General features: G+C 36.5%; 2 protein-coding genes across 2 annotated transcripts in view; one reads left to right on the top strand and one right to left on the bottom strand.

Annotated features, from left to right (window-relative positions):
• Positions 1-10,282: 10,282 nt before the first annotated feature.
• On the bottom strand, positions 10,283-12,439 carry mmy (UDP-N-acetylglucosamine pyrophosphorylase mmy). Its single transcript, XM_073090869.1, has one exon. The coding sequence runs from the start codon at positions 12,303-12,305 to the stop codon at positions 10,833-10,835; it is 1,473 nt and encodes a 490-aa protein (XP_072946970.1). The 5' UTR covers positions 12,306-12,439; the 3' UTR covers positions 10,283-10,832.
• Positions 12,440-13,304: 865 nt separating this feature from the next.
• Positions 13,305-21,580, top strand: part of LOC140755632 (uncharacterized) — a 224,412-nt gene continuing 216,136 nt past the window's right edge. Inside the window, exons 1-3 of the mRNA XM_073090935.1 lie at positions 13,305-13,955; positions 14,824-15,019; positions 17,906-19,052. Coding sequence (XP_072947036.1) covers positions 13,318-13,955; positions 14,824-15,019; positions 17,906-18,091 — 1,020 coding nt within the window. The 5' untranslated portion in view covers positions 13,305-13,317 and the 3' untranslated portion in view covers positions 18,092-19,052. The remainder of the gene's footprint in view (positions 13,956-14,823; positions 15,020-17,905; positions 19,053-21,580) is intronic.

Here is a 21,580-nt window from a genome sequence, read left to right as displayed (position 1 = left end):
ACGTTCTACGGCCTTGAAGCTCATAAAGAAAGTGCATAATATTATACAGTATCAGTTTTTATTCATTAGTCACACAAATCAGTGTGGAGATGACATAAAGGCATCTTATCATAGTATGATGATGGCATTATAAGTCTAAGACATAGATCAGTAAAGATACTTCGCCGCCTTGATATTAAATGAAGCCACAAACGGCTTATTATTAAGTTTTTTTTTTAATTCTTGAGAAATAAAAACATTTTTAGGGAAAATTTACGAATAAATAACTAATACTGCGTAATTTACATAATAAATAAATAATTATTTCGAATATTTTAGGGACATTTTAGCACGGAGACGTGGCAAAACTTTTTTACGCAACTATTTCAATTCTCAAAACTGGGTACATTTTCTTGTTAGGAGTGAGTAATATTTACTAATCTATGGTCTAAGATTATTAAAAAGTATAAAATGTGATTTTAAATTTCCGCGCCAATGCATAGTTGGTATTAAAATGCAATTTCAAGATGGTGCAACTTGAGTAATTTTCGTAACAATCCGTAATGTTGGGTGCGATGGAACCAGTTTGGCGCGGTTTCGCAATATAGTTGGCATGTCAGCCATGATGACGTTTTCGCGCCATCTCTGACATTATTCCTATTTTTAATAGAAAAAAAAAATATTTGTGGCCTGTACCTTTGTAATATTTATAGGATATTTTCTTCTAATATGATTTATTGTATACTTTACTTAACAATTATATAACTTTATTATTATTATTAAAATAGACTTCATTATTAAAAACACAATTTTATAGACAAAATGAATTATGTACTGTATTTGTACTTAGGATTGTTTGTATTTTGCATTATTATAACAATTTGTAGATTTTTAGAACGGTAAAGGTGTGTGTGCTTTCTATTGTAATATCATTATGACCTGAACAAAAATATGAAATTAAATTTAAAAATCAAAGGCTATCGCAGAAAATTCTAATATATTTTTGAAAGTTATGTGCGTATTAGAAATTAATTATCACTTGCTAAACGGTGAAGGAAAACATCGTGAGGAAACCTGCATACCTGAGATTATAAAAAAAGTTTCCAAAGGTATGTGAAGTCTACCAATTCGCACTTGGTCAGCGCGATGGACTATGGCCTAATCCTTCTCATTCTGAGAGGAGACCCGTGCCTAGCAGTGGGACAGTAATGGGTTGATGATGATGATGATGAAAATGGTCCCCAGTATTATAATGAAAATTTAAAAATATTATCAACTTTAAAAAATATGCTCACATTTAGAAAATGATGTTCCGATATTGACTTTTAATGAATAGGTAAAAAACTTGAAGTGCACATCATATCAGGAGTTCATAAAAATAAAACAAAGTATTTATCAACTAAATTGTATTTATTTTAAAGGAACGCTATGCATATTAAATCTCATTCGTTACATTACAATTATACGCATTAAAACTAAAATTTAAGTACATTTTTCATATCAACATAATATAATACAATAGAACACTACTTTTATACAATTTTTACAATATGTAACATTTAAAATAGTATTTACCCGCGACTTTATTCGCGTCTAAATAAAATACAAGGCCTTAATACACAGTCATACAGCGGACTTTATCTATGGACTATCCAAACCTATATTTTTATAAAGTTAATTCCCAAAAAGGATGCACGAGTGATTAAACTCTAAATTTAAATTAAATTTACACTTCACAAAATCTAATTTTATATAAATACGGAGAGACAATTGTAACAAGGTATAGTCCGCGTAAAACTGCTAGTCCTCTCTGAATATAGAAATTAATCGCGTCGCCATAGCAAATTGTATGACTACACCTGCTCGCAACAACTTCAGAGCGGACTAGCAGTTTGGTGATAACTATAATAATGGTAGGGAGCTACCGGTTTCAACTATTTTGACATTTAGACCGATGGAGGTGACCTTTGGTGGAATTTAAATTATTCTTAAACTATTATTACTTCTCAAGGTGAACATATTAATTATTTATCGAATCGAATTTACGCATTAGAGTACAGTTTTATAAAGATTCAAACTTAGCTGTGTGGTGCTGGTCTAATGTAGATAATATATATTATATAGCCATAGATTAGTAAAGATACTTCGCCGCCTTGAAATTGAATGAAGCCACAAACGGCTTATTAGTAAGTTCTTTTTTTTGAATTCTTAACAAATAAAAACATTTTTAGAGAAAATTTACGAATAAATAACTAATACTGCGTAATTTACATAATAAATAAATAATTATTTCAAATATTTTAGGGACATTTTAGCACGGAGACGTGGCAATTTTTTTTAACGCAACTATTTCAATTCTCAAAACTGGGTACATTTTCTTGTTAGGAGTGAGTAATCTTTACTAATCTATGTATATAGCATCACTCTTTTCCCGCGTAAAATAAAATCAAAGACTAAAGAATTATTACAGCTGATAGCAGCTTCTTCGAAATCTACTGCGATCAATGATATAATGCCATTAATATAATAATAAATCAATGATAAATTTAACATAACGGTACATGTGGAGCTGGAGCTACTTCAGACCGTTTTATCGTCCGCGTAAAACTGCTAGTCTGCTCTGAATATAGAAATGAATCGCGTCGCCATAGCAAATTGTATGACTACACCCGGTCGCAACAACTTCAGAGCGGACTAGCAGTTTGGCGCGGCCTACACATATGTATTTCATTCACTAGAAAAACATAATCCCTTTGTATCTAAGTCGGATAAAGATAAAAAATATATTTCTGTGTATCAAATTATCAATAATAACAATCTATTGATTATTATATTTGATTCAAACTTTATCATTATTAAAATTGAATTGCGATTAAAATTTCGACAATAAATGTGTTTTAAACAATATTCAATACTTACTCGACTATTAGACTTTTAATTCCTGTTGATGACCTTTTTAGGACATAGGTATAGTCCGCGCCAAACTGCCAGTCCGCTCTGAAGTTGTTGCGAATAGGTGTACTCATACAACTTGCTATGGCGAGGCGATTCATTTCTATATTCAGAGCAGACTAGTAGTTTGACGCTGACTCTACATGAATTCATGTAAAGCTCATGTAAATCCTAAGTACCTATGACTTAAACCAATTATAAAATTCAAAATGTTTTTTAGAAAATTTTTCGTATTGATATTGATAGTAAATCTACAGATTGGAAAGTATCAATATAGTATTATACATTACAATACAAAATAACGCACCGACAAGTTTGTCAAACCTCAACAAACTGTCACAAATTCATACGTGTGGACAGAGGTTTGTATACCAAATGATAACACAAATAAAGACAAACATTTGTTGTGACAAATACTTCAAATTTTTCAAATACAATGTAGATATAATTGATAAATAACATGAAACAGGTTTGAAAATGACAATATTACAATAATTTGAACGTAATTGATTACAAATGAGACATCGTTATGTAAATTACATAATAATTACACCTAACAGTCATTGAACTAAGCTGGACTACGAATTGTTACAAAAACTTCCGAATAAAAAGCTGTATAATTAAACAAAGAGTATGTATGCAAGCATTAGAGAAGTAATATTTAATAAGAAGTAATACTTTATTGTAATAAGTTTGACGACCCGCGTGGCGGAGCGGTCACCATACCGGTCTGAAGCGCAAAGGGTCCCGGGTTCGATCCCTGGTCAGACAGATATCTAAATGATGAATTTAGATTTCTGTTCCTGGGTCAGGGTGTTTGTGTATTTCTCTATGTGTGTGTCCATGGCACCCACGACACAGGGCAGCCTAGTGTGGGGCTGTGAGTGTAGAAAGAGTTTATTATTTAAAGTAACATTTTTATGCATGAAAAAAAAAACAAAAAGTAACATTATGTGTTACATGTGTTACGCGGGTTACTATAGTCTCATAGATACATTTTCCACGCTCGCTTCAAGAAGAAATTGTAACAGATTAATTCATTGAAAAACGCATGCAGAATGTGTTCTTAAGGTATTTTTGTGTGCAATCGCACGCGGGTTTCAACCTCACAATAATTAATACCTCGCTACAACTTTTTTTCGACGCATCTGCGTTTGAAACGATATGATGCAAGTGTCACGTATATAAGTTACATGCATGACAGGAAAGATATGTTTTTTTTGGTTGCGCGCGTTTCCATTAGCACGTGTCCTTACACCTTACCTTTAGTCATAGATTAGTAAAGATTACTAGCTCCTAACAAGAAAATGTACCCAGTTTTGAGAATTTAAATAGTTGCGTAAAAAAGTTTTGCCACGTCTCCGTGCTAAAATGTCCCTAAAATATTTGAAATAATTATTTATTTATTATGCAAATTACGCAGTATTAGTTATTTATTCGTAAATTTTCTCTAAATATGTTTTTATTTGTCAAGAATTCAAAAAAAGAACTTACTAATAAGCCGTTTGTGGCTTCATTCAATTTCAAGACGGCGAAGTATCTTTACTAATCTATGATTGACATAAGTAACATTTTTATGCATTAATAAAAAAAAAACAAAAAGTAAGATTATGTGTTACATGTGTTACGCGGGTTTGCTTCTGTGCGTTCTAGTCTCTATACTATAGTCTCATAGATACATTTTCCACGCACGCTTCAAGAAGACACTGTAACGGATTAATTAATTGAAAAACGCATGCAGAATGTGTTCTTAAGGTATTTTTTTACATATCACGCGGGTTTCAACCTCACAATAATTAATACCTAGCTTCAACTTCTCGACTCGTGTGCGTTTGAAACGATAAGATGAAAGTGTCACGTATATAGTAACATGCATGACAGGAAAGATATTTTTTCTGTTCGCGCGGTTTTTATCGCCACGTATCCTTACACAAAGTAAGTATTTGCAGTTTTTTCGCGACCTGCTTGTATATGAAACGATAAGATGCAAGTCAGGCGTGCTAGTGGTATAGTTCGCGTCAAACTGCTAGTCCGCTCTGAAGTTGTTGCGAGCACCCGCTCGCAACAACTGCAAATTGCGTAGCAAATTGTATGACTACACCTGTAGTCATACAATTTGCTATGACGTGTGTAGTAGTGTAGCTTTGAGTAGTAGTTTTACGCGGACTACATGACAGGAGAAACATTTACAGCACAATGTTTCTTTTCACGCGCGTTTAGATCGTTTCATCCCACATAATTCGCAGTCTGGTCACGACTCGAAACGCATGCATGACAGGAAAGAGGCCCAAGTCAATATTTACAGAAGAGTAAGCTTTGAAACACTTTAACAATTAATTTATAATCTACTATTGCCATAACGATATATCACTATAGAATTATATTTATTACATTTTATGATACGATACTTATGCTAATAATTTACACATAATATAATAATTATTTTATGTTTTTATGACTGAATTTAACACAAAGATAACGGGCCTAAATGTAAATAGAATAATTTGACATTCAATTATATTGAGTTTAACTTCTTTATGTTTCTCAAACTTGTTCCGACCCCCTAGGGGTTCAGAGCGAGCATACAACAAAGGACACATTTCTTATGAAATTTCTAACTCTTTCACGCCTTAACTACAAAACCGATTGTTATAAAATTTTGTGATCACGTTTTCAGGGGTCCAGGAATTGACATACAATATAGTCCTCGTAAAACTGCTAATACGCTGTGAAGTTGTTGCGAGCAGGTGTAGTCATACAATTTGCTATGGCGACGCGATTCATTTCTATATTCAGAGCGGATTAGATTTACGCAAACTATACCTCTTATCCCGAAAAAGTACTGTTTTCGGTTAGATAAAACAACTTATGACATGAGCTTAAAGACATATTACCAAATAATTGCATTGTGTTAACATTTGACCGCGAACGAACCCGGGTGTATATCCGTCACAATTTAATAGACACATTTTGACATATCACATCACATCATCATCAGTACAGTTAAGGATAGCACGAGCGATGTTTTATTTAATGGTCTAAACATGATTAAATTTTTAAATTACACTAGAATTTATTTTCTTTTCTCCTTTTCCTTAAGATGATTTAGAGAAATATTAAATTAATATTCTGTTTACAGAATATTAACTATCAATACGATGTGGAGTTATAATATCGGTCGATTTGTCATAAAATCGATTTCTTTGGTTATCGTTTCGTATATCACATGCTTATTACCTAGCGATGGCATGTGTAAAAATGGGCCTATTAAATTGTGACGACTATAAAACTAGTCAATATGTAGCATTTATCGTTTTCGCAAGGGTCACGTGACTTTTGACTTACAATGGCTTAGCTAAATGACCCAAAAATACATTAATATGTTACAGCAACAACTGTCGTAACGTTACAACAGAACACGACTTACTTTCATTTTCTATCCGACTGAAAAGGCCTTGGCGGCTTTGGTATTATTAAAATTACCGTAACCCTACTGTAACACATATCTGGTTATAAATATTTGCTAAGTTAAAGAATGCCGGGGCCCCTGGGCACTCAATTCGGGGCCCCATTGGAAAATAATAATTTAAACAATAGACATTTAGAATTGCATTGTAGAAATGTTGATCGTATTTCTAAGTAGACCATGTATATAAATAGGCGGCCTTAACGAATGCCGGGCCCCTGGGCACTCAATTCGGGGCCCCATTGGAAAATAATAATTTAAACAATAGAACTTTATAATTGCAATTTAGAAATGTTGATTTATTTCTAAATAGATATGTGTCGTATAAATTAATAGTTGATATTTTAGGGCCCTCCTGATGCCAGGGGCCCTAAAATGCTATTCCTAAGGAGCGAGGGCCCCCGTGCCTTTAGGTTAGTCACTGCTGTATGAACATCTGTAACCAACGCCACATAGAACAGGTTCTACCTGAAGCCGATATCAGGTCTTTCAGGGCTCTTCTGAGGTCTGGCGCCGTGGGCGTGGGGCTCTTTGCCCTTACGCTGTTTGTCCACTGCACCGTCACCGAGCCGATACCGATAATTAATCACGGCGCCGAAGTAGCGTACACATACATTTACTATGGGATGACGGTGCTCGGGTGACGGACGTTCGGTGGACAAGCGGCTATAGTAAATGTATGTACGCTACTTCGGCGCCGTCATTAATTATCGGTATCGGCTCAGTATCGTGGTTGGTGGACAAACAGCGTTAGGGTAGTCACTGCTGTATGGACATCTGTAACCACCTCCATATAGAAGCTCTACCTGAAGCCGATCACATGCGTTGCCGCATAAGACGTTTGTCCACCACCACCGTCACCGAACCGATACCGAGAACATTATTTCGGACCGATTTTAATATGACGTGATATGAGGCAATATTTTGTCCACCGCGACCGATATCGCCGGTTTAGTTTGTTCCAGCTGTCACGCGTGTGACGGCAGTGTATGGACAAGTTCAAACGTATTTTATATTGCTGGTACATCGGCCCGTCAAAATCTCGGTGCCGATCTACTCTAAATATCGGCGGCAAGATGATGGTGCTCGGGTGACGGACGTGCGGTGGACAAGCGGCTATAGTAAATATATGTACGCTACTTCGGCGCCGTCATTAGTTATCGGTATCGGCTCAGTGGCGGTGGACAAACGGCGTAAGGTTTTATATGTAAGTCAGTCGGTCAGTCACACGTATATCGTATCAAATGTACTTGTAATCTGAGTACCAACCAGATTTAGTATCAACTTTCACTTATTAATCCATATAAGTTACACAAGTTAGTTATATTTAATGTACACGTACATAGGCAATACAAACCTTACGTTTTTACCCGACAGTGGAAGGTAATGTTATTCGAGCGTATGTATGTACGTCTCATTCTTTGTCACGCTGCAGCACAAACGGCTTGACGGATTAACACATGAGGTTTCGTTGGATTCGTCTAAATTGTAAGAGTGGCAACCTGCAGGCTATATTTTTAAGCATTTAGGCTTTTTGTTTTTATAATAACTCTAGGTAATTTCTCTCTAAACCCAAATCTGAAGTACACGCAAATAAAGCCGCGGGCTTTCGATAGTTACAATAAAAATAATAAAGCAATAATTTCTATAATAGAATTCTATACATATATAAAATATACAAAATATACATATATACATATATATAATATAATATACATATATAATATATACAAAATATTTATATTCGTAACAATTATTTAATTTTTATAATGAAATAAAAGTATAATAAACTTCATTTATATACCTTGACTAGCTCCTAATATTTTAAAATAAAAATTAATTAACTAACATAATCTTAATAGAGGAGTTTCCATAAATTATGACGTCATAATTCATTATGAGGGGATTGACAGATTGGTGACGTTTTGAAGAAAAAAAATGATTTCTATTTTAGAGTATTACGTGCATTATTTTTTATATATTATCATTTCTTTTTTGTGGAGGAGGAAGGGGTTTAATTTGAATAATGGTTTAAACACGAAATTTTACACAAGTCCTTAAATTTAAATGAAAAAACATTAAAAACACGGGATGTATTTAAGGGAGGTAAGTAGGGGAAACGTAGAATATCTTACTGAAGTTGCGGAACAAGAATAGGGCTACGGCATCCCCTGCCTCTCGTAAGAGGCGACTAAAAGGGGGCTTCTGGGGTCGTGGGTGGCAAGAGTGGGAGCTCGGACCGCCCGGCCAACGGCCCCGGGAATGACGGCGGTATGTGTGGCCGCATGCCGTTGTACACACCAGAGGATGTGGCGAGCGTCATGCTCACCTGGGCGGGGCCCGACGGGGCAACGCGCTAAGAGGACTCCAGTTGCGTTCCTTAGGAGATCCCGGAGTCCTCTACGTAGCGCCGAGGACAGCCACCGGGGGGTTTTAGTGCGGTAAAAATCCCACATAACCCTGTGTCGCTCCCACGGCATCGGGTACCTTTAGAAGGTTTCCCCCTCGTAAACAAAAAAAAGGGGAAACGTAGAAACTCCTCTTTTCAGAATTGCATAAAAAATAAAAAGAAAAATTGATAACGATTCTAAATTGACAAAGATTCTAACTAAAATAGAATTTATCCACATAGATTGAAATGATGCACAGGGCTCCGTGAGACAATGTAGGCATCGAATCGCTTAGATAGATATAATATGAGATCTCTATAATATGATATATAAAATTTACATAAAAACGATGACGTTACAACGCATGTAGTGTAATGACGTCACGTCTAATACAAAATAAAATCTATTCCGTACAAATTAAAATCACCTAAGAAATTACGATAATTTCTTTCGAAAATAGAAGTAAAATGTAATAATATTTAAACTAATCTATGTTTAAGATTAACATAATTTTGCATCGTAGAAAATATAAAAAAAACTGATAAACGGTTGAGAACCAGTGGCCTAACAGTTATAGTCCGCGCCAAACTTCTAGTCCGCTCTGAAGTTGCTGCACGCAGGTTTAGTCAGCAATCAGCATATACTCCGTAACGTAAGGGCACACTAACGCAGCTATGTACCGGTGGGCGAGAGCGGGCAGCGGAGGGTACCGGGGGGTCCCGCGCTGTCTTCGTCCCGCTAATATCTACAATTTGCTATTGCGACGCGACTCGTTTCTATATTCGGAGCGGACTAACAGTTTGGCATGTACTATACAACTTTGATAATAATTTTGAACAGTAAATATTGAGAAGCAGTGACCTAATCGTTACAATACTTTGACACTATCATTGAACATCAAATATTTACTTCAATAATTAATTTACTAAGCGTTACATACCATTATAATCAGCTTCAAGCTAATTTATTTTCAATTAACTACTTAATTATCAGTCGTTAAAATGACGTTCGATAATTACTTAGATATGACACACAAATAAAGATAATTTTGTAGTTAAAATTTAACTATTGAGAATTAGTGAAACTAAGATTTTTATATGAAAACTAGCAGACCCGGCCAACGTTGTGTTGCCATATAAAAAAAAATGTTAAGGGTGAACAACGCTTATTACTTAGGGGTATGAAAAATAGATAATAGCCGATTCTCAGACCTACTGAATATGCATATAAAATTTGGTGAAAACCGGTAAAGCTAAAAGAGGAGATCGGTAACTAACATTGTGACACGAGAATATTATAAATAAGATTAAATTTTTACATTTTTACATTTGACAATTTATGCTTATTAGAAATTGTTTTTTAATGTTTGATAGACGAAAATTAGATAGATAGATTATTAATAGCGGGCATAAAGACGCAAAACGTAGACGTATATATTTAACTGAAATATTTAAAAAATCCCTTAGAATTTTTTAGAATTAATTATGATATAATACGTATTATATTGTAAAATATTAATTCATTATATATTATTTTAATAAATCATTTTATGCAATTTATATACTGTCTTTTATATACACACAAACAAATGAAACATAATCAATGTAAAATAATAATTTCTAATTTTTAGAAACAATAGAAAAAATAACAATCTTACATTTTTGATTTGAATGTAATAAAAAATATTACTTTAAGACTCCTTTTCGTTATGTCATCAACATTGTCGTTGACGGATTGTAAATAAAAATTAACGAAGAATAGGTTTCGTTATGACATAGATCAGAAGCTTTACTATGAGTCTTCAATACGAAAAGTTTTAGTTAGAGCAACTAGTAACTTATATTGAATAAAACAATTCAATAATTTATTAAAGTAAATAATTTTTCAATTAGTTGTGGTTTTCCAAATAAACTGAGTTTAAAACATAGCTTAATTTTTACATTTTTTGGCATATTGATATCATAACGATACTATTCAAAGGCTTTTTTGTATTGAAAACTCATACTAAGACTTCAGTATTGCTAACGAAATGAACTTGTGCAAAATTAATGAGCGTTACCATTACCATTGACTCCGTTGGTGGCCGCCTCGTTCATACTCTTCAAATGGAATGGTGAGATCGTGAACACTTCGTTACCGACTAGTTCCGTTAAGTTCTCACCTCCGTAAGACAGTAACGGAGAGATCTCGACGTCAACATCGTCAGCAATGACTCCCCCCGCTTCCCTAATGTACTTACGGTGCAAACGGAGTAAGTCCTCACGAGCAGTTGACGGACAGTCCTTCTTCACGGAGTCAGCGTTCTTCAGCGCTGAGAACTCAACATCTCGTGCCACTTCTAGACAGATGAACTTCTCCGCAAACTCGAATACGTCGAAGATAAACTTCTCCATCTTTATTCCGTTGGGTTCGGAAGGCTTCTGACGTACACCATCAGCGTCTACGTACGGAATCTTCTTCTTAGCGACATGTAGTTTCAGTTTTGATTCATAATCGCAGATTTTAACGAGGAAATCGGACGAGAAGTAGTGATTGCAGATGTTTCCAGCGGAGAAGGTAAGTCTACCATCAGGGTTTCTTCTTTCAGCTGCCTCATCAGTCAACTCGGAGTACTCCACAACCTTATAATGACCGTTTACTCGGCATACCACACCAACGGGTTCACTCGGAGTGGATTTCTGGACTACTTTAGCTGCACAATCGGCGTTTTTACTCTTACAATACCCAATGAAGACAGGATCTGCTACTTTTATGAGGATATTGTCCACCGAATGGGCATGTAGGTGCCTCACACCACGTCTTGTGATATCGTTGAGCACTCCCTGAGTTTTCAACGATCGGTACAAGCCTCCGTTACCGTCAGGCGCTGAGGATATATGACTTTTCGAGTCTAATATGATTTTGCCGTCGAAATCAAAGCATGGTAATGTACCTTGTTCGAAGAAGACAATGTTTTCCTCGTTAAGTCCGAAGTAGGAGTGGCTTTTGAAGTAGTCGGCGGTCGGCCTCATGGTGTGCTCCGAGGTCATGATATACCAAACAATAGAGCCTTCTTTTCCAGTGTATTCTGCGGCCATTTGTTGCACTCGTAGGATCCTTTCAGCCTGTATCTGGAAGAGGGTTTTGTGGGACGGTAGACCGACGTCATACATGCCCTTTGGGTGTCCGAAGCCTAAGCGAGTGGCCTGGCCACCAGCAAGGAGCAGCACACCAACCCGACCAGCGCTGATCTCCTCAAAACCAATGGTTTCGTACTCACGAATCTTCGATTCTGACAAATCGGGAACAGCTTCGTAATGGGTCTGCGGGATTGGCTTCAAATCAGCATCATTTCGCTCCAATATCACTTTAGTGGAATCCATCGCGCGTCGGAAAATTTCGTTCATCTCAACCACATCGAGTTTCTGGAGCTCGCTCACCAAATTTTCCCGCTCATTTTTGGACAACTCCGGCCAGTACTTCACTAGGTGGTCTTGACCGTGGGCGGCCAGCGAGCGACACAGGAGCTCAAACGACATCGCGGGTTGGAGACTAACGTGTGTATGACTGAACGCGACGATTAGAAAGTCCGCACTGGAGGCTCATGGCTCGCAGCGGCCCCACCACGGTTGCAAAACACGTCGGCGGTATATGACATTTCCGCGATAAATTGTTTATTTACATGGCTGGTTTTTTTGTCTTGCTCGCAGTTTGCGTGGATGCCGGGTTTTTGGCATACTGACATTTGTTTTAACAGTAGGTATGTAATCTATTGATGAATGTGTTTATGTAAGAGATTTAAACTGCTTATTCAATGTGAAGTAATAAACATAAAAAATGTAAGCGATAATCATCCTTAAATATCAATTAACTTTTTTTTAGGGGCGTTACGAACGGTTGAAGTTAAAGTTTTTGAATTTTCCAAATTTTACAACATCATATTTTAAAAACTGTAGATTTTACTTACTATTATGTATTAGACAGAAAACATAAAATTATGTATGTCACTGTATGTAACAAACAAAAACATTATGATTAATATGAGCACATCATGTCGCGTGCTTAAAGGTAAAAGGGCCTATAGCTAAGGGTTAATAGGGATTTATGCTGAAAGGGCACATAAAAAAATCTTTTTTTGCCATTCGGTTTGAAATTATCTGAAACGTAAAAAATTTTTAGTTCGGTTTGAAATTATCTGAAACGTAAAAAATTTTTACATTTCAGATAATTTCAAACCGAATGGCAAAAAAAAAAAAAAAATTATGTGCCCTTTCAGCATAAATCCCTATTAACCCTTAGCTATAGGCCCTTTTACCTTTAAGCACGCGATGTATCAAATAAGGCTACATACGCCCTAATTATTCGTCAACGTAACTTTAATTTTCCTTAACACTTCTTACGATTGTAAAGCTAATTCTAAAATGACAAACGGTTAAAAAACGCATATAAATAAAGTATATTACAAGGATGGAATCATATAAAATTTTCAGTGTTCGCATTTAAAAAAAAAACTCTGTAATTTGTAACGAGCATGCGGTATTTCTGTCACGGATGTCACCAGAAATGCCATTTATAGTTGTCACAGAAATAAGTTATACCTTGCTTATTATTGTCGATTTTTTACTAAACATCGTGTATAATAGTTGTTATTTCGTGTTATTTATCATAAAGTTACTGTTGGGAGCTGTGTTTAATGTAAATATGGTGGAAACTACGAAGAAACGGAAGCGTAACTCTATCGAAGTACCAAACAAGAGCATAATAAATCGTAGCAGTATTGACGCGAATTGGCAGAAACTCTTATCTAGCACACTTATGATGGCGTCTACAGAGAATAAAAGCGAGAAATCGAACGAAAACAAACAACAATACACCGGAACATTTAGGCGGGCGCGAAAAAAAAAATCTAACCAACCGTCAAATTTTGATACTAGTGTAAATAGTTCACAGATAATAAATAATTTGCATAATAAGCCGAATTTAGAAAACAAAAACAGGGCAGAGACAAGTTTCCCGCGAAAATCTAATGAAAATAGGATAACTAAATTTATTGCCATGGACTGTGAAATGGTTGGCATTGGTTATGATGGTGAAGATCATATGTTAGCTAGAGTTTCTCTTGTGAATAAATTCGGGGACTGCATTTATGATAAGTTCGTTAAACCCAGAGAAGAAGTCAAGGATTATAGGTAGGTAACTTTATTTAATAACTTTTACCCGCAGCTTCTCTTGCAGTCGATGACAATATTTATAATATCTATCCCTTGTGAACAGTATTTTTTTGGGATGTGATGTACCCTATGTCCTTTTTGAGACCCCTGACACTGTGTACAAAATTTCATGTGAATCTAATACTTAAAGATAAGTTATGATCACCATATATCTACAGGTCCCACGTAAACTGGTGCAAGTGCATTTTGACAACTTTACAGTAGAGCGATTTGAATGTTCTAATGCGTGTAACTGTAACATTATTCAACGTACATAGTTAAAATTTTAAAATGGTATAATTGAATCCTTTTGAAAAAAAATGCATTATACATGAATAATGTTAAAGTTACATGCATTAGAACATTCATATCGCTCTACTGAAAAGTTGTCAAAATGCACTTGCACCAGTTTATGTAGGACCTGTCGATATGTAAGTTACCCAGCATCAGTATTTCTTTCATCATTTTTACATAACATACCTTTTTTTTTAATATAGATGTAGCATTTGTGAATATAGTTCATCTGTAGGTAAGTTGCTACTCCCATGGACATCTGTAATCAACCCCAGATAGAATTAGATATTACTACTTGAGGTCGGACAAAAATTTGCCACTACACCTAAGGACTAAACTGGAATGCTTTGGAAAAGTAAGTCTCCCTCACCACACCCTTCAAACCAGAACACAGCTATGCTTGATACTGCTGTTATAACAGAAATAGGTGTCGCAGTGGTGTCGCTGGAGTCAAACCACAGGATTCTACCACCTTCAAAAGAATATAAGAAAAGCACTTAAAGTAATGTAATCTTTATTATAATACAATGAATTATTTAAATGATATTTCCAGGACTAAAGTAAGTGGAGTAAGACGAGAGGACCTTCTCAACGGTGAAGACTTCACAACAGTACAAAATGAGGTGTCTGAGATATTGAAAGGGAAGATACTCGTCGGACACTCGTTGAAGAATGATTTGAGTGTGCTCTTCCTCTCACATCCTAATAGAAATATCAGGGATACCTCGAAGTACAAGCCCTTTAGATCGGTAAGATATTTTTATGGTTTCTACAGATCTTAGGCATAAGGTGGAACCCTTTGTGGTTTGACTCTGGCCGCAATATCGGCGCATGTCTTTCTGCCTAATAACAGCAGTGAAGCACTGCTGTGTTCTGGTTTGAAGGCTGTGGTAAGGGAGGCTTAACTGAGTTCGACTCCGGTGGCACCACCGCCACACCTATTTCTGCCTAATAACAGCAGTGTTAAACTGTTGTGTTCTGGTTTGAAGGGTGTGGTAAGGGAGACATACTTTTCCAAGGCCTTCCAGCTTAGTCCTCAGGGCTAGTGGCGCATCTATGGCCGAACTCAGATACGAATATCTAATCCTATCTGGAGTTATTACAGATGTCCATGGGCGGCAGTAGCTACTTACCATCAGGTGGACTGCATGCTTGTCTGCTACTCCTATATTATAAAAAAAAAAGTTACAATATCGACTATAGAAAACTTCACACTATATTAATATAACGCGTGTACTAAAATCTAATTTTCAAAATTTTTCGGAAACTATTGGTATGCGCCAAAAATCTGTGCAAAGTTTCAAATTGATCGAAGGTGGGGGGTTTTGGAAGTGCACACCTCATCTGCTATATTGTAAAAATAAACTAAAAGTTATGCCTTATTGAAACTTTTTTTTTTTTTTTTTTTTTTGTGTTAGCATCTGCGATCAGTCTGTCTGCGACTATAAACAGATGTGTTGTGAGTCTTATAAGGCTTGTAGGGAACTGCTCCCAGCGGAGCCAACCCTTTCTTTATTTTCGGACTATTAGTCACGCGTCATCGAACATATCCCGCCGCTTTTTTAGGCGACGTTCAGTGACTGCAGTTGCCAGCTGCCCCGCCAGTCGGTTGGGGTGCCTATGTAGGCGTTTTTTATATTTTTCTCCATGAGTTTCTATTTCTGTTTTTACCATGGGTATGTTCAGGATTTCATGGACCTCTGTTGTTCTAATAAACCAAGGTGCATTTGATATTTGTTTTAAGATGTAATTTTGTACTCGTTGGATGATCATGACATTAGAGGTACTTGCCGTACCCCACAGCTGTATACCATAAGTCCAAATGGGTTTCAGTATTGTTTTGTATATGAGCAGCTTGTTGTCAGTGGATAGTTTTGAGTTTCGTCCAAGTAGCCAGTAGAGACCCTTGTATTTTAGATTAATTTCGTCCCTTTTTGTTTGGACGTGTTTTTTCCAAGTGAGTCTACGATCCAAGTGCATGCCGAGGTACTTTACAGTGTTTTGGTGTGGTAGTTGGACGCCATTTAGGCTGACTGGTGAGCAATCGCCCTTTCGGAGTGTGAATGTTACGTGCACTGACTTAGATACACTAGTTGCAATCCTCCATTTGGCTAGCCATTTTTCAATTTCGTTTAGGCTGTTCTGTAGGACCTTAGAAGCTTTAATCGGACAGTTGTTCGATGAAAGTAGAGCTGTGTCGTCAGCGAAGGTTGCTATGGTAACATCATCGTTTTGGGGTAGGTCGTACGTATACAACGTGTACAAGATCGGTCCCAGCACAGAGCCCTGTGGGACGCCTGTAGATGTTTCATGAAAACATGAGGTGCAGTCACTTTCCCTGACTTGAAACAATCTATCAGACAAGTACGATTTGAGGACATTATAGAATGTGTGTGGTAATGTTGCTTTTATTTTATATAGCAAACCCTTATGCCAAACTCTGTCGAAGGCTTGTTGTATATCCAGGAAGACTGACGAGCAATATGCTTTTTTTTCCATTGATTTTCTAATCACTCTGCAGACTCTGTGTACCTGTTCTACAGTCGCGTGTTCTTTCCTAAAGCCAAACTGGTGTTCCGGGATGATTGACTTCTCTTCAATGACGTGTGATATTCTGTGAAGTAGTGACTTCTCCAGAAGCTTTGACATTATCGGCAAGAGGCTGATAGGTCTGTACGATGTGATCTCATGAATGGGTTTTCCAGGTTTTTGCAGCATTATAACATTTGATACTTTCCATAGGTCTGGAAAGTATCCAACTCTTATTACTGCATTGAATAACATCGTTAAGTACACCATAACTTTACGCGGTGATTCGTTAAGGACCTTTTTGTCGATCATATCGTATCCCGGGGCTTTATTGCTCTTAAGTGACTTGAGGTTTCTATATATTTCACTGGGTGTCACTAATTTCAGAGGTATGTCCAGTTGGAGATCTTGGCTGAGAGTGAAGTCGATGTCTGTTTCATCCGCATCTGGTGCAGCATCGTTTGGTGTAAATACTTGGCTGAGGTGCTTAGCAAATGCCTCTGCTTTTTCTTGGGCAGTCCTAATCCACTGACCGTTTGGTGACCGTAAAGGTGGTGTTTGTTGTAGTGGCCGACCAAGGTTTTTACAGGCTTTCCATAGTGAGTAATTGGTGTGTTTTGTTGGTGTTAGTCCTTCCAGATAGCTATCTACAGCAATATTGTTTGCTTCCTTAATAAGCGTCTTGAGTTCTTGGATGGATTTATTTAGTTTCTTTTTGTCACTTGAGTGTCTACTAGAATGCCATACTCTACGCAGTCGTCTTATTGAAACTAAAAAGCAATAATTATTTGCAATCTAGTAACTTGGGATCAACTTCTTCTTAGGCGCATGAACAATCTCGCCTAGAAAATCTTTAATCCTGAGGATGTTGATAAGGGCAATGGTACAAAATTATTAAAATCGTGTATTCCGTCATCGGTTTTTGATAATTCTTCAAAATGTTGAATTAAATTAAACGTTCAAAGTGGACAGAAATCGGGTTCAAAGATTCCGTTACTTGTTACTTACATACATACCTACATACATACCTACATACATACAACCCAAGCTAATAAAAGCGCGTTAAAAATTACAGTCATTAAATGGGTCAATTATTAACATTTCAGGTAACGAAAGGCAGTACCCCGTCCCTGAAACGCTTAGCGAAGGAGCTACTCGGCATAGACATACAGTCAGGTGAACACAGTTCGGTGGAGGACGCGAGAGCAGCGATGCAGTTGTACTGCATGGTCGCTAAGAACTGGGAGCAGATGATGAGCGAGAAACGTGGTGGTAGCAGAGTTGTGGAGTAGATGTGGATGGAAATGCAGAAGTAGGTGGAAGAATCATTCGTGGTGCAACTCCCGAAGCACTGACACCTATTTCTGTATAACAGCAGTGTTAGGTGCTGCTGTGTTCCGTTTTGAAGGTGGTAAGGTAGACATACTTTTCCGAGGCGTTCCAGTTTAGTCCTCAGGGGTGGTGGGGCATCTGTGGCCGACCTCAGGTAGACCTCTAATCCTATCTGGGGTTGATTACAGATGTCTATACGGCGGTAGCCTTACCATCAGCTAGACTGAATGCTTGTCTGCCTCTATATAACAAAACATACAAGAGGTTGAATAAACCCTCTCCAACCCTAAACAAAGATGGCTATTTATCGTAATAATTCCTAAATTTATATAATTCTGTTTAACACACTTGTGGTATAATCCGCGCCAAACTGCTAGTCCGCTCTGAAGTTGTTGCGAGCAGGTGTAGTCATACAATTTGCTATGGCGACGCGACTCATTTCTATATTCAGAGCGGACTGGCAGTTGTACGCGGACTATACGTTGATGAGTTACTGCAACGCGTCAAAAGATGGCAGCACTAGTTTCTCGAATCACACTATGAAAGTTTTCTAAATATATTAACTGCCAGACTTAGGGGAGACGGCGACTTAATGCCTACAAGTTTCCTTATAGATTGTATGGTCCGCGCCAAACTGCTAATCCGCTCTGAATATAGAAACGAGTTGCGTCGCAACAGCAAATTGTAGATATTAGCGAGATTAGCTGTCTGCGGGTACATAGTTGTGTTAGTATGGCCTTACGTTGCTACGGAGTATATGCTTGTGTTCCACCGCATTGGCTCTGTCTACACCTGCGCGCAACAACTTCAGAGCGGACTAGAAGTTTGGCGCGGACTATAAAAACCTGTAAAATTAGATTACCTTCGTGGGGCTTCGTTCAAGTTTACACCCGCCCACATCTAAATATATATAACTCAAAGGTGACTGACTTACATAGTGATCTATCAACGCACAGCCAAACCACTGGACGGATCGGGCTGAAACTTGTCATGCAGGTAGATGTTATGACGTAGGCATCCGCTAAGAAATGATTTTGATCAATTCTACCCCCAAGGGGATAAAATAGGTGATGAAAATATTACTTCGTAACGCGGGCAAAAGCTCGTAATATTAGAAATGTTTCAATTGAGCCTGATTGAGGATATGTGGCGCCTCTTTGTCGGCTGAAATTCCCTTATACTACACAATATTATGAGAAGAAAGAATTGATTTTATATATTTGTTGTAAATTCTTTGAAGTTAAAGTGCCAAAAAAAATATTATAATAAAAAAAGGAAAAACACTGAATGAAATATATAGATGAATAATGTAACTAGTAAAATAAACTTACGCCCGTTATTGTTAAGCAATCTATCCATTGTTATGCTTACCGAAGATCGTCTATCATTTCAGAAATTGTGAAAATGCTATCTTTGGTACAAAGGAAGTATACAAATTTAAAATAGAAAATATTATCAAATCGGTTCTAAATGACTTTATTATGCTTATACTAGCGGGCCCGGAAAACGTTGTGTTGCCATATAAATAAAAAAATGTTAAGGGTGAACAACCCTTATCACTTAGGGGGGATGAAAAATAGATGTTGGCCGATTCTCATAGATACCGGATAAGCACAAAAAATTTCATCAAAATCGGTCAAGCCGTTTCGGAGGAGTATGGCAACGAAAACTGTGACACGAGAATTTTATATATTAGATGATACATAAGAACCTTCATTGATTTTTTTTTTAATTTTTCGTGTAACTTTTTCACAACAAATGTTCTATTTACGTGTGGTTTGTTGCACGAGCGGAAACAACTGACGCGTCGTTGTAACACTTTTGCCTTTTGTAGCTCTTTTTGGTTGGACATTTTCTTAATTTGGCTAAGTTATTATGCCTGCCATAAACACTACGGTGCATCAGAGAGGTCTACCTGTTCAGGTATACCTGCGCAGGTACACCGGATTGTGTGGGAATACACATGTGGAAGTGAAAGAAATATCGATGTATCGATGTAAATTAAAATATCGATATCGGCCTCGATATATTGAGGATAAAATCAATATGTCGGTTTTAAAATAATTATGTATTTAGTTCAACCAACTATTTTTCTATTCCACCCAAATGTTGATGCTAAAATTATTACCTCAAGCGCATTTTAGCAGAATATATTGAATTGTAATAATTATTTTCGTGTTCACTAGCATTGCCTTATTAGATAGAAAATCTTCGAAATGTACAATAATATATTTTTACAATACATGTTTTCTCGTGTGTAAAGTTGTTTTATTTCTAACCCAAGTATGAAGATGTGTGTAATGAACAATTTTATTTTATTTTATTTTATTGTATTTTGGACACAGACAGTCATATATTACATTACATCTAAAGCTAACTTAATATATGTTATTCTAGACTTTGAGTGCCAACAATTTGTGTATTAAAAATACATTAGACAAGTTTTTAAGATATTGAATTATATCTCAAGGTACATTTTAGTGTGTATTCTAAAAGTTACATATTACAAGGTTAATACATTACATTTACATTTTACATGTATACATTTATACATTTTTTCAAATAAGGATTAATTAACTTTTACTTTAAATTTACTAGTTTTTAAATATTGAATTGTATCTCAAGGAACATTTTAGTGTGTTTTAGTAGTTACATATTATAAGGTTAATACATTACATTTTTCAAAAAGGACTTTTTTGGGACTTAGTACCATAATTACGAGAATTACAGCATATAGCTAGTTTGAAATGTAAGGGAGACAGTTCCGAGGCATTCCAGCTTTTTTATCCCATTGACCTCATCAGGATCGTCAGGAATCAGGATTAACGATTTTCCTTGTGTGATTTTAGCGTGGTTTCTAGTTTTTAAACTATAATTATTATATTTAAAAGTGGTTATAGGGATTGAGGTGGGGTGAAATAAATGAACAACACTTCCTTTAATATTATTTTATTAATACTTTTAATAAATAGACACCATATAAATATGTAGTTCAAGTAAAGTTTTATCTATCAAAGTTACAGCAGTTTGAGAAAAATAGTAACAAAGTTTGGGACAATAACGCCATCTAGTATCCAAAACCAGCGACTAGTATACTTAGCATGAGTTTTTTTATAATATAGGAGTAGCAGACGAGCATGCAGTCCACCTGATTGTAAGCTACTGCTGCCCAGGGACATCTGTAACAACCTCAGATAAGATTAGATCTGAGGTCGGTAGATGCGCCGCTACACCTGAGGACTGAGCTGGAGCGCCATCGAAAAGTATTTAAAAACAATTTCCAATCGAGGACTCTATCAATGGAATGAGAGCTCGAATTCTAGATCTCCGGACATTAGTGACAAATTTTAGTTCTTAAACGACCACCAGAGGCGCTGTTTTATATGGGCGATCGAACCTCCGATTAGCACGCATTAAAACGTTATCAATATTACATCCAACGTTTTGCC

Source organism: Epargyreus clarus, unplaced genomic scaffold (genome assembly GCF_041222505.1).
Source record: "Epargyreus clarus isolate Ecla_fem2 unplaced genomic scaffold, WU_Ecla_fem_2.2 ptg000033l, whole genome shotgun sequence".
NCBI classification, from domain to species: Eukaryota; Metazoa; Arthropoda; class Insecta; order Lepidoptera; family Hesperiidae; genus Epargyreus; species Epargyreus clarus.
Note: the sequence above shows the minus strand (reverse complement) of the source record. Positions and strands in the feature narration are given on the sequence as shown.

What these genes read in the sequence shown, in the direction of transcription:
- mmy (XM_073090869.1), bottom strand. Translation starts at nt 12,305, where the DNA reads ATGTCGTTTGAGCTCCTGTGTCGCTCGCTGGCCGCCCACGGTCAAGAC.